This window comes from Pongo abelii, chromosome 20 (assembly GCF_028885655.2).
Source record: "Pongo abelii isolate AG06213 chromosome 20, NHGRI_mPonAbe1-v2.0_pri, whole genome shotgun sequence".
Taxonomy (NCBI): domain Eukaryota; kingdom Metazoa; phylum Chordata; class Mammalia; order Primates; family Hominidae; genus Pongo; species Pongo abelii.
The window spans coordinates 56,860,069-56,886,442 of NC_072005.2; the positions used below are offsets into that span (position 1 = coordinate 56,860,069).

Consider the following 26,374-nt stretch of genomic DNA (forward strand, 5'->3'; position numbering starts at 1 on the left):
CCGAGAGAGCGTGGACCCCGAGCCAGCGCGAGGAGGGGGCGGCACACGCCAGGAGGGGAGACACACGGAGGAACCGCCCAGCTCCGGCAGGGAGGCTGGGGTTGGGCCCTGGCTGCAGGGCGCACCGCACGGCACAGGCCAGGCCAGCGCAGACAGGGTCCGGGAACAGCGGGGAGGCAGGAGGAGGGGAAGCTCAGACGCACCACACACAGAGCAGCACGTGGGAGCCAGCGAGAGGCACGGAGGAGTAGGGGAGGAAGCCCATTGACGAGACAGAGTAGAAGGAGGAAGCTGAGGGTGACGGGGACCACCTGCATTCAGCTAGTAGGGCAAGTGACCCCCACAGACGGAGGCCAAGGAGAGACCCAGAGAGACACTAGTAGACAAGAAGCAGAGGCTGACATAGAAGCTCGGGGTGTGGGGGGTGTACCCCAATACTCACCCGGTGCCCAGAGCCGGAGACGTGCCAGGCAAACACGCACAACGGTCAAGCGCCTCAGACACTCGGGGCGCAGGGTGGCACCCCAGCCCCACCCTCTCTCCCCATGTTGCCATTTCTCTGTCCCCCCCATCCCCGACCCATCCCCACTGGCCAGAACACAGACACATAGGTTTGGACACATTTAATGGAAGGATGCTACGCACAAGGGGACCCTTCCCTGGATTGGGGGGAGCAGTGGAGGAGAGTGTCATATTTTAGACACCAAATTATGACCCTCCCTCCCCCACAGCCCTGTCCTTCTGGAGGCCCAAGCCCTGGAATCCTCCCCTCCTCTGCCCTTCCCTCCCCCAACATCCCAGGTCCTGAATCTCAGATCAATCAGACAGACGCACATGCATGCACACACGTTAATGTGCGAGCACACACGCACAGTGACATGCACGAGAGGGACGGATGTGTGCAGAGACCCACCTGTCCATGTGTGTGAGCAGACTCACTGACATGCCCTGCAGTGCTTGCCCACAGATTCAGAGAAGCACAGATGTGCAGAGCCAGCCCCACAGTAATCATAGCCACAAAGGCACCAGTATATACAGAGCAGGGCGGACCCTCCAGCCCCGGGCATAGGTACAGGTACATCCAGGCCACACATGCACACAGATGCTTGTCATGCACACCTACAGAGACACACGTTCACACACCGAGAAACCTCAGCTCTGGTCGTGCACACACACGTTCACACGCCCCCCAGGCACCCCGTCCTTCCCCTTCTGACCCCATCCCCTCCCTGCCCCTCGCCTCTCACCTCCCTGGGCCAATCCCATCCATTAAGCTTCCGAAGCAAGTCAGCCAGCAGCCAGGGAGGGGAAAGGTGTCAGTGCACCCCTCTCCTCACCCCAATCCCACCCAGCCCTGACTGCACCCTCCCCACACCGGTGCATGGGACACACACATTCCCACTGCACATGACTGCACAGAGATGGGGCACATAAAGGAGACAAGGGCCTCCAGCCAGCCAGACATAAGAGCGCCCCAGCCCCCCCCGGCATCCCCACCCTGCCCTGACCACCCTGTTGTCTCTGGCTACCCCAGAGCTGGGCAGTCTTAGTGGCTGCCGAAGATGGTTTGGGGTTGGGCTGTGCTGTCTGAAGCTAATTCTGGCTTATCCCACCCCTGGATAAAACTTTAGAAGGAACAGATTAGAAAGGGGGCTTAGAGGTGATGGAAATATTTATAGGCATACATTGTGAAGGGAACTTGGGGTGAGGGGGGTTGCCCGAGGGTGTAAGGACATTTACCTTGGGGCATCAAAGCTGTCATAGGAGCCCACGGTATAATGCCGGAAGAGTCTCTTTGCCTTGTCACTGCGGCTTTCTGCAGGGGGACAACAGACAACCTTGGACTCTTGTTTTGGAAACCGCAAGCCCAGCCCTAGAGCTCCTGGCCCAAGTCTTCCCATCTACCTCCCAGTACCCCACCCCCATTAGGAAAGGAAAGGAGTGGACATGGGAATCCTAGGGTCCATTGAACACTGCTGGGGGTTCCGCATTACCTTGCTTGCTCTCCTGAGAGCGATTTGCCACTTCTTCCAGGCAGTCAGAGGGGAACCAGCCAACACGACCTTTGACCTGGCCTTCCCAGAAGCCTCCTTCCCCGATGCTAAGTACTGGATGGGGAATGGGGACATAGAGACATTTCTGTGTTTCTGTGCTGCCCCTCAACTGCCAACACACTCAACTTACAGCATTCCCACAGTTACCAGCTCCTGGCCCAAGGGCATCCTTAATAAACGTCTGAGGAAGGGGTGAGGAGCTTGGGGGAGACCCAAATCATATCACTCTTGCATTCTAGTTTCTGGATCCAATGAAGACGACAGGCATTGGGGAAGACGACTGTGTTCCATAACATGATCTTCCTAGGTTAGGGGCAGGTCCACAATTGGTCCTTGTCTCCCCTGGTAACTGATGACAGCTCAGTTGTGTAATTCCCCTTCACCCTCCTAGGCTCTGTGGACTTAGATCACGGATGGGGGGACAAGCTCTACCTCACCCTCCCATCACTGTCCCTGCCACCTCCCAAAGTCTCCTTGCCACTTAATCTTCAGTCCTTTGTCCCCAGACCCCTCTCTCTGTCTCTCTTTGCCTCTCCTGGCTCTAGAAGGGAGAAGAGATTAGAATCACCTCTTTCCTTCTCTCCCTCTCCCCTAATGGAAGCTGCTTCCCCCTGCCCACCCTCCCAGGCCCCACCGCTTCCCCATTTAGCAAACATCGCAGACTCTGTTACATGCCTGCTGCTGAAAAACAGAGATGTATGACAAGAACAGCTAATGTTTATCCAACTCGCACCTGGGCCAGAACCCTAAGAGGGGCCACTTTCATTATCCCCCTTTTACTGATAGGAACACTGAGGCTTGGAGAGCCAAGATCATTTGCTGAAGGTTACAAGGCTAGTAACTGACAGATCTGGATTTGAACACAGCTCAGTCTGCTTCCAGAGGGCATACTTTCAGTCACTCATGTGCTGCTACCTCTCCATGCAAGGGCTTCAGTGCATGACAAGGGCACCAGTGGCAAACACATGGTCTTCCATTTCTCTGGCATTTTTCATGACTCTGCCCCCATTCAGCCCTTCACATAGTTTCCTTCCTCGTTCAACCCTTATGCCTACCCAGGTAGGTAACAACTGTTTTTCCATTTTATAGACAAAGAAGCTGAAGCGAATGTGGAGAATACCCTTGTCAGGAGATGGCTCCAGCTATGCTAGGGGTTGAGTTGGGGCCATCAGATGTATTCCCCTCCATAAACTGCCTCCCTTGAGAGCATCTGGGGAGACCAAATGAGGGGAAGCTGAAAGTCGTGGAAGAGAGCAGGAGATGGGTTGTCAAGAGGACTGGGTTCTTAGCTGGTACTGCCATGCCTGGCTTGGTGGTCTTGTAATCAATCATTTGTTCACTGTAAAAATAGTTAGTGCCAGTCATGAGTCAGGTACCAGGGTAGACACTGTTGAATATAATCAATGTTGTTCCTTCCTTTGAGGAGCTTCCAGAGCAGTGGCCAATAGAGGCATAACTATACAAGTGACTGTATGATTGGAAGTTGGGGTCAGAGCTCAAGGGAAAATAAGAGGGTGTTTGGAGAGAAGCCAGATGGGAGTATATAACTTATAGATAGCAAAGGGGTCCAGGGAGGTGTCCCTGAGGTGTGACATATAGGCTGAGACCTGAAGGATCCTAGGAGCTGGGGAGGCAAATAGAGCATGGAAGAGTTCCAGGCAGAAGGACCAGCATGTTTGAAGAGTTTGGTGTACAAGAAAGCTTGGGACATTGGAGGAATGGAGGGGTTGGTATATCGGAGGATTGGAGGATTGGAGGGCTCAGGGCATTGGGGGATTGGAAGGCTTGGGGCATTGGAGGAATGGAGGGGTTGGGGCACTGGGGAATTGGAAGGCTCGGGCACTGGAGGATTGGATGGCTTGGGCCATTGGGGGAATGGAGGGCTTGGGGCTTTGGGAGATTGGAGGGATTGGGGCATTAGAGGATTAGAGGGTTTGGGGCATTGGAGGATTGGAGGGCTCGGGGCATTGGGGGATTGGAGGGCTTGGGGCATTGGAGGGTTGGAGGACTTGGGCACTGGAAGACTGGAGGACTCAGGGCATTGGAGGATTGGAGGGCTCGGGGCATTGGAGAATTGGAGGGCTTGGGGCATTGGAGGATTAGAGGGTTTGGGGCATTGGGAGATTGGAGGACTCGGGGCACTGGAGGATTGGAGGACTCGGGGCATTGGAGGATTGGAGGGCTCGGGGCATTGGGAGATTGGAGGACTCGGGACATTGGAGGATTGGAGGGCTCGGGGCATTGGGAGATTGGAGGACTCGGGGCATTGGAGGATTGGAGGGCTCGGGGCATTGGGAGATTGGAGGACTTGGGGCATTGGGAGATTGGAGGACTCGGGACATTGGAGGATTGGAGGGCTCGGGGCATTGGGAGATTGGAGAACTCGGGGCATTGGGAGATTGGAGGACTCGGGGCATTGGAGGATTGGAGGGCTCGGGGCATTGGGAGATTGGAGGACTCGGGACATTGGAGGATTGGAGGGCTCGGGGCATTGGGAGATTGGAGGACTCGGGGCATTGGAGGATTGGAGGGCTCGGGGCATTGGGAGATTGGAGGACTCGGGGCATTGGAGGATTGGAGGGCTCGGGGCATTGGGAGATTGGAGGACTCGGGGCATTGGGAGATTGGAGGACTCGGGGCATTGGAGGATTGGAGGGCTCGGGGCATTGGGAGATTGGAGGACTCGGGGCATTGGGAGATTGGAGGACTCGGGACATTGGAGGATTGGAGGGCTTGGGGCATTGGAGGACTGGAGAGAAGGATGAGGTCCCTGGAACCTTGTGGGTGAAAGGAAGAGTCGCACGAGATGAGGTTGACAAGGTGGGCAGAGAGGCAGCTTGGAGGCCAGGTTAAGACTCTGGGCTTTGATTCTGAGAGTAGCAGGAGTCGGCTACCTCATCGGGTTGTGTGAAGCTCAGTGACATTGTGGATGTGGGCGTGCTTTGAGGCAATTAAGTCCCTCTAAACGGAAGATGAGGATATAAAAACAGAAGGCAGTGTGTTCTCTCCCTGCATAGAAGCATTGAGCTTGTAGCTCAGCAAGATACTGCCTATGGTCCTCTGCCTGCCCGGAAGGTCCTTTACCTCTGGCCTCAGCTCACCTTTCTTTTCTCCCATCTCCCCCAACCCCACATGCCTACGTCCCAGGCAGCTGGCCCTGAAGGAGCTGCACCTGGCCCCCACAGTAGCTCCTGAATTTGATCATTCATTCACTCATTCATTCACCCAACATATGTGCATTAAAGCCTCCTGTGTGCTGGGTCATTAAACTGAACCCTAGAGACCCAGAAACCAATGACTTATGACCTCACCTACAGGAACTCAGGCTATGGGAAGAGAGACTACGAAACACATGCTGTTACACAGCCCACCTGACGTTCTGACCCCCGAATACCCTTCAAGGCCTCACTCAAGTTGACCTATGGTAGGATCCTCCCTGCTTACTCAGGGGCCCAGGTCTCTCTCCCCTAAGTGCCTGAAGTAGGGGCCGCTTAGGAAAATGATGGCTTTTTTTTTTTTTTTTTTTTGAGATGGAGTTTCACTCGTGTCAGCCAGGTATGATCTTGGCTCACTGCAACCTCCGCCTCCTGGGTTCAAGCAATTCTCCTGCCTCGGCCTCCCAAGTAGCTGGGATTGCAAGTGCGTGCCACCACACCTGGCTAATTTTTTTTTTTTGGTATTTTTAGTAGAGATGGGGATTCATCATGTTGGCCAGGCTGGTCTTGAACTCCTGATCTTAGGTGATCCACCCGCCTCGGCCTCTGAAAGTGCTGGGATTACAGGTGTGAGCCACCTTGCCCGGCCAAATGATGGCTCTTATATGGCACTTGTTATGTAGGAAACATTGGTCTAAGTGCTTTACATGATCTGACTCCTCTAATCCTCATGAAAGTCCCATTTTACAGATGAAGAAACTGAGGCCCAGAGAAGTCACTTGGCTGAGGCCCAGAGAAGTGGGGTCTGGATTTGAACCCAGGCCGCCAGGCTCTCAACCTCTATACCGCTCAGCTCCTGGGCAGCCTAGAGTCTGGCAAAGAATTGTTCCAATGCCTCGTATTAACGGCCACACCTGCGGCACATGGTAGTCTCTAAAGCATCCTTCTATCCAAGAACACGTCAGCAGCCCTGCAAAGCCTACAAGCAAGGGAGACTGGCTCCACTTTCCAGATGAAGGCGGAAAAACCAAAGGGAGGTAAACCCTGATAACAGCAACCACCGTTTTGGGAGGCCTTGCCACGGCCAAGCATCTTACATCTGCCAGCTCACCGGGGCCCTAGAAGTAGGTCCCTGCCCATCTCTCAGTTGAGGACCCCTGGCCAGATGCAGGAGGCAAAGTTAAGGCTGCTCAGCCTCACGCTTTGCACCAGGTGGCAGGAAGGACTGTGGGCTTGGACTGAGGACCTTGGGCAAGTGGCTTCACCTGTGTGAGGCTCTGTTCCTTCAACCATGCAATGGGGCCCATGACCTCCCTCCTCAGAAAGGGCCATCAGGAGTCTAATGAGACGATTTGGTGAGACGTTCCAGCCATGCCCTGCACAGAGCATCAGTGTCCCACAGTGGGACATGGCTGACTTCACTGCCTCCTGACAGGGTCATCTCAGCTACACTCCATGGTCCTCCAGGCCTCAAGGGGTGTCCTGGGGCTCTCTGAGGTCTCCAGAGTGCATGAGATACTCCAGGAGCCCGAGAATGGTCTGCTCTCTGCTCCACATTTTCCCTGATCGCCCCCACAGCCCAGCCCAGGCCCTGCTTCCACCTTGGGTACCTTTGATCTTCTCGCCCTTGCTCAGGGAGATCTCCCCCTCGGCTTGGGCCTGGTAGGACTTCACAGCCATGAAGGAGCGTCCGGGTACCGCTGAGTAGAGCTTCCTCCGCCTCCCGCGGCTGCCCAGGGAGCCCCCGGGGCCCCCTGAGCCCCCCGTGCCCCCGGCTGGCCCTTCCCGGGGTGTCCCGCTGGAGCTGCGTACACAGAGGGCATGAGAGGCAGGGGAGGGTGGAGGGAGGAGACACCTCTGGGAGGACAGGGGTCCTTGGGTGGGGGAAGAGGACGGCGCATCAGGGTGGAGGAGGGAGGGTTTTGCCAGCACTGGCATCCTCCAGGGAAGAGGGCATTTGGGGGCTCCCTCTGCCTGCCCACAGCTGCCCCAACCAGCCCCCTCTCCTGCCTCCTGGCTTCCGGCTCTGCCCCCTCCCACGGTCCTGTGCGCACCGCCTGATTCAGCTTCCTGAGGCTGAGCTGGGACTGTGTCATCCCTCCGCTCACGAGCCTTCCGCGACTCCCAGCTTCCTCCTGGGTCAGGTCCAACTCCTCTGCCCGCCGTTGCCAGCCTCTCCCCCACTTCCTCGGGACACGCCTGGCTGGCCTTCGCCTCCTTCTCACCCTCCTCTAGCCAGGTGGGCTCCCTGACCCCGGAATGTCCCTCGCCCCCTCCTCATCCTCCCTCCAGAGTGACCTCTCTGTCTCCCCCAAGTCCCTGCCACCCCCCCATCCTCTTCCTGTTCAGCTTCCCTCCACCTCACCCTATCATTCTGTCTGTCCCCAGGGGCTGGGGCCCATGTTTCTTTGGGGTACCCTCTGCCTGGGGCCCCTGTCCTGGAGCAGACGTCCAGCTAACATGTGGTGCACTGGGGATGGAGTCAGGACAGTAGCTCCCAAGGCCTTACTTTACCCCAAGGTGACACTAGGGACTTGGATGGATGAGGGCCTACAGAGGAAGGCAGCTGGGCTGGCCTCGGGGGAAGCCGCCCATCTGGAGAGGGGATTTGATGGGGCTGGGGACTGTGGAGCCAGGGCTGCCTCCCCTACCTGGGCCGGCCTCGGGGCTGCCTCTTGGCGTCCTCAGGGTGCCTCCCTCGGGATGGAGAGCGGGCCCTGGCACCCCGGGGGCTGCTGGCACTTCGGAGGGTCCCGCTGCTGAGCTTGGTGGTGGGGGCCGAGGGCTGCGACTGGCCCTGGGACCCTGAGGTAGGGCCAGGGGCCCCAGAGGACGCGGCCCCCGGGGCGGAGAACACCATCCAGTCGGGCAGCGCCATGCTGGTGTCACTGTTGGCCCGCAGCAGCGCCGGGGGCACCGTCAGCCCTGTGCCTGGGGGCCCCCGTCGCCGGGCCGCGTACTTGGGGGACTCCTGGAAGGGCACTGAGAGGGCACAGTGGCGGCGGGGGGCAGATGTTAGGGGAGAAAAGGCAAGCAGGGGGCCATGCGGGGGCAAGAGATGGTGGGAGAGAGGCATGAGGGAGAAAGACAGAGATGAGAAAGGGCGGGGGGCCTGGAATTGCTCCCCCACCACCATCCAGACATTTTTGGTCCTCTAGGGTTTTCTCCATCCTATCCTGGCTCCCAAGTCAGGTCCCCCAACTTCCCCATCCGACCATGAAACCCCAACGGCCCCAGGTTCTCTGTGCAGCCCCAGCTCCCTGTCACTCACCCACATCCTGTTCTCGGTGGTTTCGGATCAGCTCCCCCAGCTCAAAATTCCCAGCAATCACTGCCACCTGGAGGGAGGGGGTAGAGGCAGGTCGGCGGAGGGTCCAGGCAGCAGACAGACGGCAGGAAACATGGCGAGGTCCCTGGCCCGACCTAAACCTTCCACTCCGACAATGCCACCCTCCATCTTCTTCCAGCTTCCCCTCCACGGCCTGTCTCCTTGCTTTCCTCATTGTCCCCTTCCTTATCCACTGGGTGTCACTGTCACCCTTTCCTTAGCCCTGGAAACTTCAGCACATCCCCTGCAGCCCCAGACCTGGAAGGGGGTCTGTCCGTTGTTATTCTTCACATCCTTGTCGGCACCTCGATACAGGAGGATCCTGGCACAGGTCTCCTGAGGGTAATGGCCAGTGGCACAGGACAAAGAGAGAGAAAAAAAATTAAGATCACCGTGAGTAGATACAGGTACTGTGCTAAGAGCCTCAGGAATAAATACTCCACCCTAAACCCGCACCACTCAGGACAGCAGCCACCTGCCAGGTACAGACCAGGAGCACTTTAGTTTAAACGTGGCCGGCCCAAATGGAGATGCACCATGCATGTGAAATACACACTGGATTTCAAGGATATGCCATATGAAAACAAGAAAGAATTTAAATGTCTATAGCCAGGCGTGGTGGCTCAAGCCTGTAATCCTAAGACTTTGGGAGGCCAAGGCAGAAGTTCCAGACCAGCCTGGGTGACATAGTGAGACGCCCCCCATCTCTACAAAAAAATAAACAGAAATTAGCCAGGCATGGTGGTGGGTGCCTGGAGTCCCAAATACTTGGGAGGCTGAGGTGGGAGGATCGCTTGAGCTCTGGAGTTCGAGGCTGCAGTGAGCTGAGATCAAGCCTGAGTGACAGAGCAGGGACTTATCTCCCCCCCAGAAAAAAAAAAAATGTCAGGTGTGGTGATACACACCTGTAATCCCAGCACTTTGGAAGGCTGAGGTGAGCGGATCACTTGAGGCCAGGTATTTGAGCCCAGCCTGGCCAACATGGTGAAACCCCGTCTCTATCAGAAAATACAAAAATTAGCCAGGCGTGGTGGCGGGCGCCTGTAATCCCAGCTACTCAGGAGGCTGAGGTGGGAGAATCACTTGAACCCAGGAGGTGGAGGTTGCAGTGAGCTGAGATCCCGCCACTGCACTCCAGCCTGGGTGACAGAGTGAGACTCTGTCTCAAAAAAAAAGTAATAATTTCTGTATGGATTCTACATTGAAATGATAATGTTTTAGATACACTGTTATAAGTAAAATATGTTGTTAAAATAAATGTCACCTAATTATTTTCCCCTTCTCTTTAACATGGCCACTAGGATATTTGAGGGCATTTAGGGTATGTGCTCATGCTATGTTCCACTGGATGTTAGGGCCGGATAATCCTTTGGTGATTCATTGGTTTGTGGAGGGTGTTCTGAGCCCTGTGGGATGTTGAGTAGCATCCCTGGTCTCTACCACTAGATGCCAGTAGCACTCCCCTCCCCAGTCATGACAACCAAAAATGTCTCTAGACATTGCCAAGTGTCCCCTGGGAGACAGAAGCTCCCCGGTTGAGAACCACAGGTCTAGACCTTACGGAGGCTTACCGTATTACGTGCCAGGTGCTTGGCACTTTAGAGGCAGAAGCTCATTGAATTGCCCAACAATTCCAGGACATGGAAATTGTCTCTATTTTACAGAAGAGGAAACTAAGGCTTTCAAAAGAGCCCAAGGTGGGCCAGGGGTGGTGGCTCACTCCTGTAATCCCAGCACTTTGGGAAGCCGAGGCGGGAGGATCGCTTGAGCCCAGGAGTTTGAGACCAGCCTGGGCAACACGGTGAAACCCCGTCTCTACAAAAAATTTAAAAAAATTAGCCTGGCGTGGTGGCACACGCCTGTAGTCCCAACTACTTGTGGGGCTGAGGTGAGAGGATCACTTGAGCCCAAGAGGTCGAGGCTGCAAAGATCCTTGTTCATGCCACTGCACTCCAGTCTGGGTGACAAAGTGAGACCCTGTCTCAAAAAAAAAGGGGGGGGGGTGGGGAGGCTCAAAGTCACACAGCTGGTGATTATCAGCCTTGGATTCGAACCCAGATCTCTCTGACTCCAAAGCCTTCTATCTTAATCACACTTTCTGCCAGGCCCAGAAGGAAGGGGACACACATTGTGGAGGAAAGGGTGGGGGCAGGACTGGGCCAGTGGGGACAGGGATGCCTTCTACATTCAGATCAATTTCTCACCAATGTCAATCACATGGCACCCATCATCACTCTTTGGGCTAAGCACAAAGTCCATGCCATGGCCTAGGAAGGTTAGGGTTAGCTGAGCTAACCTGAGCTGCCTGCCCTGCCACTCCCCACCCTGACCCTCACCAACTTCATCTTCTACCACCTGCCCTTGCTCCCAGGCTCCAGCCATACTGGCCACCTCCTTCCTCTGACAGCACACTCGTGCCGCAGGACCTTTGCACGGCTGCTCCCTCTGCTTGGAATCCTTTCCCGCTAGATCTCAGCATAGCTTGCTTCCTCACTTCGTTCAGGCTTTTGCACAAATGCCACCTCTTCAGAGAGGTCTTCTCTGGCCATCCTGTCTAAAAAAAAACCCTTGTCCTCTTCCTTGCTTAATAAATAAATTTTTATTTATTGATTTATTTATTTTTTAAATTTTTTTGAGATGGAGTTTCGCTCTTGTCACCCAGGCTGGAGTGCAGTGACACAATCTCGGCTCACTGCAACCTCTGCCTCCCAGGTTCAAGAGATTCTCCTGCCTCAGCCTCCCGAGTAGCTGAGATTACAGGCACCCACCACCACATCTGGCTAATTTTTGTATTTTTAGTACAGACAGGATTTCCCCATGTTGGCCAGGCTGGTCTTGAACTCCCAACCTCAGGTGATCCGCCTGTCTTGGCTTCCCAAAGTGCTGGGATAACAGGCATGAGCCACCGTGCCCAACCCTTTGCTTAAGTTTTTAGTACCACACTGATGTATGTGCCAGGCACTCTAAGCCAATGTTAACTCATTTTCTTTGTAACCCCGTCTCCCTGAAATTCCATTGTCTCAGTAGTGTCTCTTCTCCTCTACATCATAAGCTGTACAGGGGCATGATTTTGCCTGTGGCACCCACCACCTGGATTAATGCTGGACCCACAGGAACTGTTCGGTAGGAGGAGTGTCCTCTCCCTTTTATCTTGGCCTGGCCAAAGCCAACTTGGCCTCCAGCTCAACTCTACCTCAGTGCCCTCTGATGCTAATTTAACCACCATTTCCCAAGCACCTCCTTGATCTTACCCTTCCACATGACAAATCCACCAAGGGGTTTGTATGGGCCCATGTTACAGGACAGGTTCAGAGAGGGCAGATGCTATGCCCAAGACCACACAGCCAGTTAGTGAAGCAGTTAGGATTCCAACCTGGCCTTCTTCTTTTTTTTTTGAGACAGAGTCTTGCTCTGTTGCCAGGCTGGAGTGCAGTGGAGTGATCTCGGCTCACTGCAGCCTCCACCTTCTGGAGCGCAGTGGCACGATCTCGGCTCACTGCAGCCTCCACCTCTTGGGCTCAAGCAATCCTCCTGTGCATCTGGCCTTCTGATCCTATGGTTCACCTGTCTCATATGAATGGACGATTCTGACTGCCAAAGTCACACATCAGGCAGCAGAGTTAGCCCAGTGTGTGTTCTGGGTGTGTTTGTGAGTGTGTGTGTGCATGTGAGTCTGTGTATGCCCGTGTTGCTGGCCAACTAGACTGTTAACTCCTGCCATGTGTACTTTTGCGTGTTTTTCTTTTCTTTTTTTCTTTCTTTTCTTTTTTTTTTTTTTTTTTTTGAGATGGAGCCTCGCTCTGTTACCCAGGCTGGAGTGCAATGGCACGATCTCAGCTCACTACAACCTCCACTTCCTGAGTTCAAGCAATTCTCTGCCTCAGCCTCCCAAGTAGCTGGGATTACAGGCGCCTGCCACCACGCCCAGCTAATTTTTGTCTTTTTAGTAGAGACAGGGTTTCACCATCTTGGCCAGGCTTGTCTTGAACTCCTGACCTCGTGATCCACCAGCTCAGCCTCCCAAAGTGCTGGGATTACAGGTGTGAGGCACCGCGCCTGGCTTTTTGCATGTTTTCACACCCCCAACCCCCACACTGGGGGCACAGGGCCAGAGCACAGCCCCTAAGCTCACCTGCTCATCATCTTACTCTTACAAAGCTGAGAAGGTGTGCAAGTCAGAGTTGATGGCTCCCTCCCCTAGGCACCAAGAGAAACTCGCATTTAACGGCATCCTAGCACTTATCTCATGCCGTAGCCATGATTTGCTTACACGTCTGCCTCCTCACCAGACTGTGAACTCCCACCCCCCCCAACCCCGCCCTCGCCCTCCCCAGGCCAGATGCTGCGTCTGATTCATCTCACATCCCCAAGGCCTGGTGCTGTGTACATAGTAGGTGCTCAAGGAATGTGCATGGAAAGGATGAGGATGGAGGATGTGGGGTTGAGTCAGTCAAAATTCATTTGTTCGAGTCATTCATTCATTCGTTGAGTCATTCAGTCTGTTGAAACAAGCAAACACCTGTTGAATGCTCTGAGCCAGGCACTGTGCACAGTCTTGGTGGAAATCCAAGAGGGCTGACCCATCATTCATTCACTCATTTTCATTCATTCATTCACTCACTCAACAAAGATGCAGCTAGGCCTGCTGTTTGCTGGGGTCCTGGAACAGAGCAAGTAATCCCACTCAACCCCGACCCTTGAGGTGCTCACAGCCTAGACACGGATCTGACCTTCACCACCAAATGCTAGACGGGCATATCAGGAGGCCAAGGTGGCAGAGACTGAGGAAAAACTGTCAGACTCAGCCCTGGCTCTTGGAAAGCTTAAAGCCTGGGAGGAAGACAAGGGGGGAAATGGAGGAATCAAGTTCGTACGTGTTATGCATCGATTTGTTAAGCCCATGGCAAAGGCAAGAAAACCTACTAACCCACTTGATCCTTCTGCATGGTGGATATTTATTTATTTATTTTTTTGAGACAGAGTCTCGCTCTATCGCCCAGGCTGCAGTGCAGTGGCATGATCTTGGCTCACTGCAAACTCCGCCTCCCGGGTTCATGCCATTCTCCTGCCTCAGCCTCCTGAGTAGCTGGGACTACAGGCGCCAGCCACCACGCCCGGCTAACTTTTTTCGTATTTTTAGTAGAGGCAGGATTTCACCGTGTTAGCCAGGATGGTCTCAATCTCCTGACCTCGTGATCCGCCCGCCTCAGCCTCCCAAAGTGCTGGGATCACAGGCGTGAGCCACTGCGCCCGGCCTGCATGGTGGATATTAATTATTGACCCATTTCATAGCTGAGAAAGGAGATCAAGGAGGGGAAAATGACTTGTTCATCTGTCCCACTAAGAAAACTCTGCCTGCTGTCTAATTCTAATTGTTTTTTTTTTAAGGCAGGGTCTCACTCTGTCACCCAGGCTGGAGTGCAGTGGCATGATCATAGCTCACTGCAGCCTCCACCTCCCAGGCTCAAGCGATTCTTCTGTCTCAGCCGCCCGAGCAGCTGGGACTTCAGGTGCACGCCACTGTGCCCAGCTAATTTTTGTATTTTTTCATAGAGAGTGGATTTTCCCATGTTGCCCAGGCTGGTCTCCAACTCCTGGGCTCAAGCCATCCTCCCGCCTTGGCCTCCCAAAGTGTTGGGGTTACAGGCATGAGCCACCGTGCCTGGTCTAATTCTCTATACTAAAATTTCTCTGTTTATCTGAACGGTACAGTTTCTGTCTCTCGACTGGACCCTGACTGACACTGGTGATGGTAACAATGACAATTATTATTCTGATGGCTGCCTTCCAGGGATGAGCACTTAGTATACACGATGGCTCATCCTCTTCAATAAAAGCTGGCGTTATTCCCATTTCAGGAAGGAGGATGGAGCCTCAGAGTGGGAGGGACTTGTTTGCTCCCCACCCCCATCTGCCTGTGGGGCCGGGGCTTCTTCCCCCTCAGCAGCTCGAGGGCCTGGGAGTCAGAGGATTGGTTGTGAGGTCTGTGTCGCAGAGCAGAAGACAGAAGCACGCAGGGAGAGAAGTGCCGGCACCATGTTGGTTCGGTTTGACAAACACTGAGTCTTCCCTGGGCTCCAGGCATACTGCTGGCTGCCACGAGGCGGCACGTGGCCACCCGCCAAATCCCCAGCACTGCAAGTTCTGCCGAGGCAGAGGGGGCTGAGGGCTGTTTTGGAAGACTTCCTGGAGGAAGGGGGCTGACAGACCAGCTCTGTCATGCTAGTGCCTGTCTCTCTAAGTACCCCCACCAGCTGCCCTTCAAGGGCAGGAAGCATCAAGAAACAGGTGGGGAGATTGAGGCTTTCCATGGGGCTGACCTGCCCAGGATCATCTGCAGCTCAGGTGGCTAAAGTACCAGAGGTCATGACATTGAAAGACCCGGCTCTTGCCAACCAGCTGCCACGAGCCCCCCTGCCTGCTCCGTACCTCTCCTCTCCTAGGAACTCCAGAAGTGGGGGTGTTCTTCCCGTCTCCCTTCAGCACTCCCTTCCTGCTCAGGGACCCAGGTTGTCAGGACCCCCAAGGTCCTGAATTGCTGAAACTCCCACCCCACTGTCATTCCCTTCAGGGGCCACAGGGGCTTCACATTGGCCTTTCTCCCATGCCCTGCCGTGCTGCCACGTGGCACCTGCACACACCACTGGCTGAATGGAGACACAGGGGAACTGAGGACCCACAGCCCCCTTTCCTCTGGTTTTCTGCACAGGCTGTGCCCCCACCCTGGAGCACCCCTTTCTCCTCTTTTCTACTCCTGCTCATCTTAACACTGGGGGCACCTCCTCCAGGAAGCCACCTCCATCCCCAGCCACTCCATCCCAAGCCCAGTCCCAGATGTGGTCTCCCGCAGGGATCTGGATTCCCTGTGACTTTGCTCTGAGCACTCTGGATCGTAGCAACAAACTATATTGTCTGCCCTCTGCTAGGCCATGAGCTCAACACTTTGTCCCCAGCACCCAGCTCCAGGCCTGATACAGAGAAGGAGCTCAGTAAATATCTGTTGGATGGATGGATGGATGGGTGGATGGGTGGATGGATGGATGGAGGAATGAATGGATGACTGGATGAAAGGGTGGAAATAGTGAAGAAGTGAAGGGTGCAGAGATGCAGTCAAGAGGAGTGTCTGAGCTTGGTCCTGGGGGAGGCAGCTATAGGGGATGTGAGGGGCCTGGGGTGGCCGCTGCTAGGCAGACCTTGTTGTAGAGGGCGCAGATGTGCAGAGCCGTGTTCCCCGAGGCGTTCTGGGCTCCAGGCTCAGCCCCGTAGAAGAGCAGATGCTCCAGGTGCTGAGAGTGACCCCGCTGGCAGGCCTGGGCAAGACAGGGAGCGAGGGGCATGGATCAGACCCAGGCTGTTCTCCCTCTGGGCCAAGAGTCTGTCTATGACCTGTGCACTGGCCTTCTCATCCTGTTGTTCACTGCATCCACCTCCCCATCACCTTTTAGCCCTCTTCCTGCTCTGGGACCCAGGCTATCAGCCTCAAAAATCCAAATGTTCAGTCATTCCAAGGCCCAGGCATCTGGTCTGCCTCCTTAAGAGGGTCAAGAGGCCAGCTCATCCCTCTCAGAGATCAAGGCATCAGGTTCCCCAGCCTATGCCCCCTTAGGGTCTTCCTGTCTTCACCCCCACCATTTCCTCTTTGGGGACCATGTTATTCTCACCCCCATGCTCTGTGAGGACCCTGGCATCTGGTTCCCAGCACCAGCCCCTCGGATGCCTCAGGGACTGGGTCCCCCACCCCAGCCCTTCATGGCCTGAATCAGGAGCACCTGGTGGATTTCCTGCCAGCCGTTCTCATCAGCTATGCCCAGCTGGGCCCTGTTGAACAGGAGCAGCTCACAGCATCGGGGGTCACCACCCACCATAGCTGTGTGGAACAGAGGGGTCAGCCCCCGACGGTCCTTGTAGTTGGGGGAACCCCCAAGGTCCAGGAGCGCCTAGGAACGGAGAGAGAACCCAGTAGAAAAACACAGATAACAGTCACACATTAACCAGCTCATTCTGAAGGGCCAGGGGGACTGGACCGTCCTGGGTGACCTACAGTGGCCAATGACAGTCTCAATTCTGCCAGGATGCCCTTGTGCGACCTTGAGCCTGGCCCTTTCCCTCCCTGGGCCACTCTGATTCCCTGTGAACAATGTGGGACTTGGGTAGGTGCCTCCAGAGGACCCTTGCACTCTGACATCCCACCCAGCCTTTCCCCTGGGGGGTGATCTTGGATAAACCATTGAAAGACATGACGGGCCACAGTACCCACCCATTCCACTTCCTACAGGTGGGTTGTTGGGGACAAATGAGAGGACAGAGTCTGGATGCTGGAGGGTCTCTGGCCAAGTGGGAGGTGTTATTAGGTCCAGGATCTCAGAGAAAGGGCACGGCAGGAAGCCAGGGGACAGGTAAGCTTGGATAAGGGCAAGGATCAGGCCGGTCTCATTGGGGCTGGAGGCCACTTCCTGCCCCCACTTGAAGGACAGCTCTGGGTGTGGAAGGCTAGCAATAATGAACATTAATAGGAGAAAGTGTTGGCAGCAACCTTGTGTGAGGACAGCCTGTAGCAGTGCCATCCAACAGAATGTTTCCCCCATCGTGGGGATGGTCTGCAACTGCACCACCCTATATGGCAGGCACGTGTGGGCCCCTGAGCACTTGAACGTGGCTACTGAGCCTGAGGAACTGAAATTTTAATTTTACTTCATTCTAATTAATTTAAATTTAAACAGCCCCAGGTGGCCAGTGGCTACTGGCTCGGATAGCGCAGGTCTGGAGGCTGGGAGGGGTGTGTGTGAGCAGGATGTGGGTTTGGGGGTGAGTGTGCACGGGAGATACATGAAGAGGGTCTGTTAACTCCAGGGGTATACTGCAGATCTTTGTGGCTGGCGTCTGACTGCATTAAGGGCTCTTCAGGAAAGAATCTGAGGGAGAGAAGGGAGGGACCATTTAGCTGAAGCATCTGTGCGTTGGGGTGCTTCTCAATGGCTGTCTTTGGGGACAGCCCATCCTGACCCTCGTATGAAGAGGAATCAAGTGTCCTGGCGGGGGCAGGGGGAGAAGAGTATTTTAAAATTAGACGGTGCAGCTGCCGCTGTGTATGTATTTTGTGGGTGTATGGGTTTGTCTATTTGGGAAAGTGCATTTGAGGCTGTGTACGTGGGGAAGGGGCTGTATTTGCATGTGAGAGAGGAGGGAGTGGAGCTGGTGCAGTGCTGGGTTTGGAAGGGTAGCTGGGGGGCTGTTTTCAGGGTGTGTGTGGAGGGGCTCTATCTGGGGGCATAGCAGGGAGCTCACTTTGTATTTTAAGGAATGAGAGGGTTTACACCTTGGGGAGACAGAGGCAGATTTGGTATTCAGCTGGGTCACAGGGGATGGAGACGTTCTGGGTGTTTAGGGGAGGAGGCTGTGCCCGGGTCTGTGTGATGTCAGCTGTAACCCAGGTGGGTGCACCTGGGGGGCCTGACAAGGGTGACAATAGGGGCTGTGTGTCAGTCTATGGAAAGGGGCTTTGAACTGGGGACATGAGAGGGCCTATTTTTAACAGAAACCAAAGAACTGAGGTTTGAGAAAGAACAAAGGGAAAAGGAGAGAGGGCCCCATGGCGGGGATGGGGGGTCCCCACAGCCTCACCGTGAGCGCCAGGCAGTGTCGGGCGCATGCGGCCTTATGCAGTGCGGTCATGCCATCCCGGGCCCGGAAGTCGATGTGGGCCCCGCCCAGGCACAGGGTTCGAATCACCTCTACAGAGCCTTCGGTCTGGGCCGCCAGTGTCAAGGGGGTCTCTGAAGGGCAGGAAAAGCTGGTCACATGAAGCCCCTTCTCCTCTCCTCCATCCCTTCCCATTTTCCAGGCTGTATAGCTCTCCACCCCACAGCCTCTGGCCCTGTGGCCTCCCGCTTGGACAGCGATGTGTTTGGGAGATCCAGTCAGGAATGGATCTGAATGCAGATGGCACCCCTGCTCCCCAACCCTGTCCTGGCCCTGAGGTCCTCCTGATGCGCACCCCTCCCTACCTCCCGAATCCGAGTCATGGTAATTGGGGTCCAGCCCCTTGTCCAGCAGCCGCGCCACCTTGTCAGATGTCCCGAGCTGCACATACTCCAGGAACTTCTTCAACCCCGTCTGAGCCACGGGCAAAAAGAGAGAAGACAGGACAGTCAGGAGCAAGGCAGAGAAGCAGGGTCCTCAAGCAGCGCCGTCCAGTGAAAATATACGTGGAGTCACATACGCCATTGAAAAGCTTCTAGCAGCCTCCTTTACAGAGAAAGTACCCAGCCCTTTGGGAGGCCGAGGCGGGAGGATCACTTGGGCCCAGGGGTTCGAGACCAGCCTGAGCAACAAAGTGAGACCCTTATCTCTATGAAAAATGCAAAAAACTAGCCAGGTATGGTGGCACACGCCTGTAGTCCCAGCTACTCGGGAGGCTGAGCTGGAAGGATCCTTTGAACCCTGAAAGGTCGAGGCTGCAGTGAGCCATGATTGCACCACTGCAGCCCGGGTGACAGAGCAAGACCCTGTCTCAAAAAAAAAAAAAAAAAAAAAAAAGCAGGGTAGCAGGGGGTGAAGTGTTAATTGTGTTGAAATTCATGTTAATGATACATGTTCTTTAACTGATATAGCCACAATGTTACTGTTTCAACAGGTAATTGAGATGAAAATTATGAATGAGGTTATTTAACTTTTTTTTGGTACTAAGTCTTTGAATCTTTGAAACCCAGTGTGTATTTCACACTCACAGCAAGTCTTAGTTGGGACCAAACACACTGCAAGCACTCAGGAGCCACACTTGGCCAGTGGTTCCCAAAGTGGACCGTGAAAGTCTGGACGGATGGAACATTTAAGGGAGGAAAGAGTTCAACACATGCTGTGGTCAGGAGAGGGTAGACAAGGAGGGATTGGGAGTTTTTCCTTCTCAAGGATCAGGAGTCCTTCATTTCTGACCAAAGCAGTTCCCGATTTCCTCCCAGCTCTCACCATCGAGACACAGGAGAGACAGGGGCTGAGGATTGGCGGGCAAGGTACCAGGAGGACAGATATGGCTGGAAAGGGAGGTGCAATGGTTGGATTTTGCAGAGATTCAGGCTATGAGGTTGGGAGAAATGCAGCCTGTCTTTGAAATAGACTCTAGGCAGAAGGACCTTCAATGTCAGGGTCCTAGGCCAAGGTGAGGAAGTAAGGAGGCCTTGGATGGATATGGGGGAGGCAGGGGAAGAGAAGGGAGACTCAAAGCAGTCCAGGTGGGAATGATGTGGGTCCAGGCAGAGGGAAGAAGGGTAAAAGAGGAAAGTAAGAAGGAGTTGTGATGGGGATAATGGGGGGTATTTGTGGCTGTCTCAAATGTGGTACAGCATCCCAAGTTAAGCGGGGGGAGTGGCCAGAGGGATCGCTGGCTTGGGGAATGTGGAGGTCTGTTGGGAAGAGGTGGGGAGAGAAAGTGGTTGGGCAGGGGGTCCGGTGGTAGGGGGCTATAGGGGATAGATGCCAGCAGGGTTTTCTCACCTTCGTGTGCAACTTGGCCAGCTGCTTCTCATCCAGGTTGGTCTGTTTGTAAACTCGGGTCTTGTATCGGAACTGAGGTCGGGGTAGGGTAGTGAGAGAGACACAGAGACTTGGAATCAGGGGCCTGGGGAGAAGGCTTGGGGTAGGGGGAAGGTCTGATCCCCTTCTAATTCCCCAGGATAGCTCAGGGTAGGAGTGGAAACAGCCCTGGAACCTTGGTCTAGGCGGTAGATGAGTGGCAGTGGCTTTTCCGAGAGTGCTGGGTATTATGATATATGTGCACTGCAACCCCTGCCTTGAAGGAGGAGGAGTCTGGACCCTACAGGGAATGTTCTAGAGTGCCTACTGTAATTGGGAATCCTCCCCCAATTTGATGGGCGAGGAGAAGCTTGGGGCAGGAAAGTGACTTGGCCAAGGCCACTTAGCTGGTTAGAAGCAGAACAGACGGTAATTTGCACTCAGGACTCTCTGACTTCTCTGTGATGCTTAGAGATCTGGACTAGCACACTGGGTGCCCCCTCGTTAAGGTTTCGAGTGTGTTAAAAAGTGGGTGGGGGGCAGATGTGTTTCAGGGCATGCCTTCTCTTATCAGTGAAGGAGTTGGGGAAGCTTCACCTCCAGGTAGGGGACCCCCTTCTCAAAGGACTGGGGGTACTCCCGCAGCAGCCTCTCCTCCTCCAGGAAGTTGGCGTCGCGGCCTGAGGTGGCCGGTTGGAACAGGCCATAGTTGAGCACATCCTGCAGGCTCTCGCTCAGGGCACAGAGCACCTGCTGCTTGGCCGTCCAGATGGTGGCATCGGGGTTGAAGCGCAGGCATTTCTGGTTGGGGAAGAGATAGGGGCTAGGGTGGGCCAGGGGCCAGAGAAGAACCTGAGGTGGGTTGGGAAGTGAGCCAGGAGCTGGGTGTGGGGGTGACTCCTGGGAGGATACCCAGCACCAGTGGACTCCCCATGTCGGTTGGGGCCCTGTCCCTCTCCTGCCACCGGCCAGTGGGCAGGTACTCACTGTCTGGTGCAGGTCCGGGATGCCAATCCTGAAGACCATCATGCTGAAGTGGGCGTCGTCTGGGACGGACATTGAGCGGCCCTGGAGGCCTCTAACAGAGGCCAGGCTACCAGGTGCCCCACTGCCCTGGCCCCGGCTCCCCCGGGGGCCTCGACCCGGCCCGTCTGGGGAGCTGTCGGACTCTGAGCCCCCCTCGGGACACTCGCTGGCACTGTGGCGTTCCTCGTCCTCGCTTGTCGCGGGGCTGTGGGTCATCGTGGGGCCACGGGGCGACGGGGGACGGCAGCATCACAGGCGGCTGCAGGGGCCAAGGGCAGCCATCAGACTAGGAGCCCGGGACCCCTCAGAGGCCACAGGCGCTACTCGGTGGTCAAGCGGTCAAGGGCAGCCTACCCCCACTGCCCAAGATAGGCAGGAAGGAGGCCGGGCACACGCTCGGCCTGCACGGCCTCCCCTGCCGCCTCCTCCTACGCTGGCAAGCACACACCCCTGTCCCTGACATGCTTCTGGCATGTGTCTCCTTCCCTGCCCTTGGCCCCGCTTGCAGCCCGCCCCCTGCGCCCCACTTTGCTGGTGACCCAGCGTGGCCGTGTCCCAGAAACCGCAGAATCACCGCGGGAGCTACTGGCCCACTTTGCCAGGCCACAGAAAATGCAGCTAAAATTAGCTAAGGACACACAGGTGGACAAACTGACAGGCATCCTGCCCTCCTGGCCCCAGCCTGGCCCCTCACCCCAGGGCCGGGGGGTGGGGTTGGGGAGAAGCTGAGGCTGACAATGAGATGTAGTAAGGGGGAGAGGGAGGTGTGGTGAGCCTGGAGCGGGTGGAGCCGGTGACTTCACTCAAGTGTGGCTGACAACGCGTGGCATGCCGAGTAGTGCTGGGGAAACTGCCGTCCCAGGGGAGCAAGGGGCACTGAGATGCGGGTGTCATGGGCAGAGCATTTGGCCTAGGGTGTCGCCAAGGGAACCACAAGAGGTGGCTTTTGGAGACTGGGGCATCTTGAGAGGGTGTGCGGGTGGGTGGGGAGGTTGGCCTGGGGAGTGCTGTCCAGGTGACAGTGGTGTGGTGGCCCGGGTAGATGTGGGTGACTGCAGATGACCTGTAGCTCTTTTCTAGGACTGCAGGGTGGGTGGGCTGGCTTGCTGGGTACTAGGGGCTCCACTCTGAGGACTGGGGGTGTTAGGAGGGAGGCTAAGAAGTGAGAGGAGCGTCTGGGGAACTGAGGTGGGGGATCATCTCTAGCTCCTTGCTGTTCTCCCTTGAGGTGGCCTTATGAGGGTGGAGCCCCTTCCAAATGGGGTCCGCCTCCCTTCTGTTCTCCCCCAACTCCCACCCCAGCACCGGAAACCAGAATGTCTGGTCTGGTCCCTCCCCCCGACACCAGGCCCGGTTCCTGCACCGTTGCCATGGAGATGGGAAGCAGTGGAGGGTACTGCTGACTTTGGGGGAGTGGGGATGGGCTGGGGGGTTGGGAAAGGGAAGACTAAATGTGTGTGGTGGGAGAAGAGTTCCAGGAGGTGTGGGCGAGCGAGCCTCTAACCCAGGGCCGGCGGACCCCTCCCCCACGCGCGGCTGCGCTGCGAAGCCCCCTCCCCCTCCAGGTACCCAGCCACGCCGCCCCACCTCGTCCCTGCGGAGACCCCAGCCGCCTCCTCCCCGCCCCGCCGCACAGCCCACCTCGCGACCTGGGGCCCGCAGACACTCCCCCTCGGCTGACCCTGGCTGACCCCCAGCCTCAACCCCGCTCGGAGGGGGTGGCCGGTGGGATGAAAGGAAAGCTGGCTAGGGCCCCCCGCGCGTACGGCTGCCCCAGCCCCCCGGGCCGGCTCCGGCCCCTCCCCCTCAGGGCTCGCGGGAGGGAGCGGGCACGCTCCGCCGGGGCGGCATGAATCAAACGCTCCGCGGCTAAGAATAGCTGGCACGCAGCTGGTACCGAGACGGGCTGAGGAATCGGCGAGGGGGGTGGTGGAGGACGCGAGAGAGGGGGTGCCCTGGGAGGCTGTGGGGGGACAGGGGGCGGCTGGCGTGGCCGAGAGCGGGGCCCGGGAGAATGAATGGAGGCGGAGGGAGGCGGGGAGGGGCGGGGAGAGAGAGCCCGGGCCGAGGCTGGGAAACTGGTGGGGGAGAACCCGGCCGGGGAGAGGGGCGGGGGGCACCGGGGAGCAGGAGTCGGGGGCGGGAGCCGAGGGGGCGCGCCGGCCGGCGGTGTAGGGACTGGAGACCTGGTGGGGACGCGGGGAGCTTGGGCAGGGGGTGGGAAGGGACTGGAGGAGCCTGGAAGGAGAAGCGGGAGCTGGAGGGGTCGAAGGGGGCGGAGGAGGCCCGGGCCTAGACCCTCGCTGGAGGGGAGTGGGGACCACGGTGACCTGGCGGAGGGGCCCAGGTACGCCAGGGTGGGCGAGGCGGGGGAGTGGCCGGGCTGGGCGGGGAGGCGGGTACCGGGACCGAGCCCTTGGCCCCGGAGAGCCGGGAGGCGGGTTCGGGATAGGGGCTCTGCGGGCGGGGGATGGGGGGCGCGCCCTCCCATCAAGGATGCGATCTGGGACGGGGCACCGGGGACCCGGGCGTAACCCAATTTGGTGTCGCCCAGGCCAACGCTCCTCACCTCACCCGCAGCCCCAGCCGCACACCCAGGCCAGGAGCCCGGCGCCGGGCCAAGGACATCCGGGGCGCCCTCGCCCCCTCCCGCGGCCCCGACCCCGCAGCTGCCCCAAACCCCTAGGTTCTCGACCCCCTTACCTGCCTGGCGGGGCTGCTGAGTCCCGGTCGGCGGCGCCCGCGGCCCCTCCCCCCTCCCCCCACCCCCCACCCCCCCGGAGACGGGGGACCCTCAGGCCATGCCCCACCGCCCCGGAGGGCGAGCGGGCCCGGGGAGGGGGCGGGCGGGGACCGGGGGGGAGGGCGGGAGGGCCGAGGACCTCACCCCCCCCGAGGGCCGGGCCTGGCCATCCGCAGAGCGCCCCCCCTTCCGCCGCGGCCGCCGCGCCCCTCCTCGCCCGCCCCCGGCTCGGTCCGGCCGGCTCCGGGCGCCGCGTCTCCGCCTGCTCTTCCTCCTCCTCTTCCTCGGGCCGCCGCCGCCGCCGCCCGCTCCGCACCTCCTCTGCCACCCTTCTCGCTCTCTCGCTCTCGCTGTCTCTCCCTCACCCTGTCTCTCTCCCTCCCTCTCTCCCTCCCTCCCCTCCCTCCGCCCTCTCCCCTCCCTCCGGGAGCCGGCGGAGGAGACATCGCCCCTCCCCGCGCCCCCAAACCTCGCCCATCCCCCACCACCGCCGGCTCCGCCCCCTACCCTTGCCCTCCCCCACCACTCCTCGCCACCTCCGAGTCCCCAATCCTGACTCCGCCCCTGCTTGCTTCCATACCCCGACGAAGGGGTCCTGCCCCCATAAAGGTGCCCCCCACACACACCTCAGGACCACTCCCTCCCAGAGAGCTCCCCGCCGCCCTACACACGGTGGGGCACGATAAATATTTGTTGCCAGACTCTACACCCCCAAATTTAAGTGTGAGGGCTATAGATTCCCACCCTGTCCCCCCAAACACACACACACCCTTTCCATTTAAGCACTGGGTCAGGGCACACGTGGACATACCTGAGCCAGGCCACATTTCCCCAAGGCACAGGTGCATAGTCACCAGCTGTAACGGCACCTGCAGAGTCCCCATATACACACACTCTCCAGCGCACACATGCCCAGGCACACTGCACCTGGGGTACACAGCTACAAACACATCCAGCTACAGGCAGTTGTCACACCCCTGTGCCCGGGCACACACGCAACACATGCACACATTTGCCCACCACACACGCACGTGCGCGCGCACACACGCACACAGGCGTTCACCCCGGTATGCATGCCCAGATCTCTCAACACCAAAACGGAGTTACAGCACTGTAGAGACGTGTGCACGCCTTCCCATCACACCCACCCACCGTGCTGTCCATTGCACTGGTTCGCACTCACCCGTTTACATGCCCAACACCGTGCCATCCTTCCCCTCCGGGATAGTTACTGCTGACATTCCTGGAGCACTTTCTGTGTGCCAGGCTCAGGGACTTTCGCCATCCCCATTTTCCAGAGGGGGAAACCAAGGCACAGAGAGGCTAAGTAACTTGCCCAAGGTCATCCAGCTATAAGGAGGTGGTAACAAGGATCAGGAACAGGTAGGCTGGCTCCAAAGTCCTCACTTGACCGCTATTGTGCACTACTGGGCATATCCCCTCATAGTTGCATATCCTTATTCATCACGCACAGACACACCCAACCATCTCCTCAGAGTTTGCACATGTCTGTGTAGGCACGCATATGCAGCCAGCTGCAGGCAGACAGCTCATTCATGCCTGGGACGCACCCACAGGGACAGAGCAGATCCCACAAGGCAGCAGTGAGTGATGAGTGTCCCCTTAGCCCAGGCTTCCTCGTTCTCCCAGCTCCAACAGCACCTCCAGGGCCTGCAGGGGGCAGTTCTAGGCAGCTTCTGGGTTCCCCTCCAGCTGCAGGCTCTCCGGGGTACCCGAGTATGAGCTGGAGGAGGTGCCTGCTCAGCCTGGGGAGGCCTCTATCTTGATGCACACCCACTAGCCCAGGTGGTGAGCAGCTGGGCCCGGGGAAAGCACAGCTGCCCATGTTGGCTCCAGCAGCCAGAGAGGCTGTGCACCCCTGCACAGTTTACAAGGCCTTTCCCCACATATGCATTATTTCTTGAGGTCTGTAGCTCCTGGCAAGGGGCCCCAGGTTCCCGATGGGCATCTGAGAGACCCAGGCTCTGAGGCAGGGAGCTGTCTGCCCAAGGTCACAGTGTCCTCGATGTACCAGGATTTCTTGGAAAACGGAAGGCTGGAGGCATTGATTTCCAAGGCCCCTCCTGGGGCTCCCGGCAGCCGAGGGCAGATGCCCTGCTCTTGGAGCCAGAAACCTTGGCTAGCTGCCGCCACACTGGTGACCTCCAGCAGGCCATGCTGTTTCAGAGTCTCGGTCTCCTCCTTTGAAGAGCAGGCCCAGTGATCCTTGGCTGGTGTGCCCCATGGTTGTTGGCACCACCAGCCAGGCCTGGTCTGGAAAAGCCCTGTGTGACTCATGGGCCTGACATAGAGGGGCATGGCATGGCATCGTGCTTCCTTGCCTCCAAGCCTCTCTCCCACTGCCCTCACCACCTCCACCCACCTTGCCACCACCACCCTGGGAACTTGGGTGCCAGCAAACCAAAAAGGTGAAGCCTCCAGGCCTTTGACCCCACCAGGAACGGCTACCCTCTCGCCCACTCAACAGGTTGATTGAGCACCTACTATGTGCTAGGTAGGCCTTGTGCTAGGAGATGCAGCAGTGCATAAAAATCCCTGT

General features: G+C 57.2%; 1 protein-coding gene across 3 annotated transcripts in view; it reads right to left on the reverse strand.

The window, feature by feature from the left end:
- Positions 1–23,913, reverse strand: part of SHANK1 (SH3 and multiple ankyrin repeat domains 1) — a 60,202-nt gene extending 36,289 nt beyond the window's left edge. For 2 of the 3 annotated variants that reach the window (XM_054538943.2, XM_054538941.2), the window contains exons 1-14: positions 23,775–23,913; positions 21,033–21,330; positions 20,643–20,846; positions 20,028–20,099; positions 18,542–18,650; positions 18,159–18,310; positions 16,307–16,474; positions 15,731–15,847; positions 8,796–8,873; positions 8,481–8,547; positions 7,861–8,191; positions 6,820–7,013; positions 1,995–2,108; positions 1,741–1,816 (exon numbers count right to left, since the gene is read on the reverse strand). In XM_054538943.2, coding sequence (XP_054394918.1) covers positions 1,741–1,816; positions 1,995–2,108; positions 6,820–7,013; positions 7,861–8,191; positions 8,481–8,547; positions 8,796–8,873; positions 15,731–15,847; positions 16,307–16,474; positions 18,159–18,310; positions 18,542–18,650; positions 20,028–20,099; positions 20,643–20,846; positions 21,033–21,287 — 1,937 coding nt within the window. In that variant the 5' untranslated portion in view covers positions 21,288–21,330; positions 23,775–23,913. The remainder of the gene's footprint in view (positions 1–1,740; positions 1,817–1,994; positions 2,109–6,819; positions 7,014–7,860; positions 8,192–8,480; positions 8,548–8,795; positions 8,874–15,730; positions 15,848–16,306; positions 16,475–18,158; positions 18,311–18,541; positions 18,651–20,027; positions 20,100–20,642; positions 20,847–21,032; positions 21,331–23,774) is intronic. The other variant, XM_054538944.2, reaches the window with a different exon arrangement.
- Positions 23,914–26,374: the final 2,461 nt, after the last annotated feature.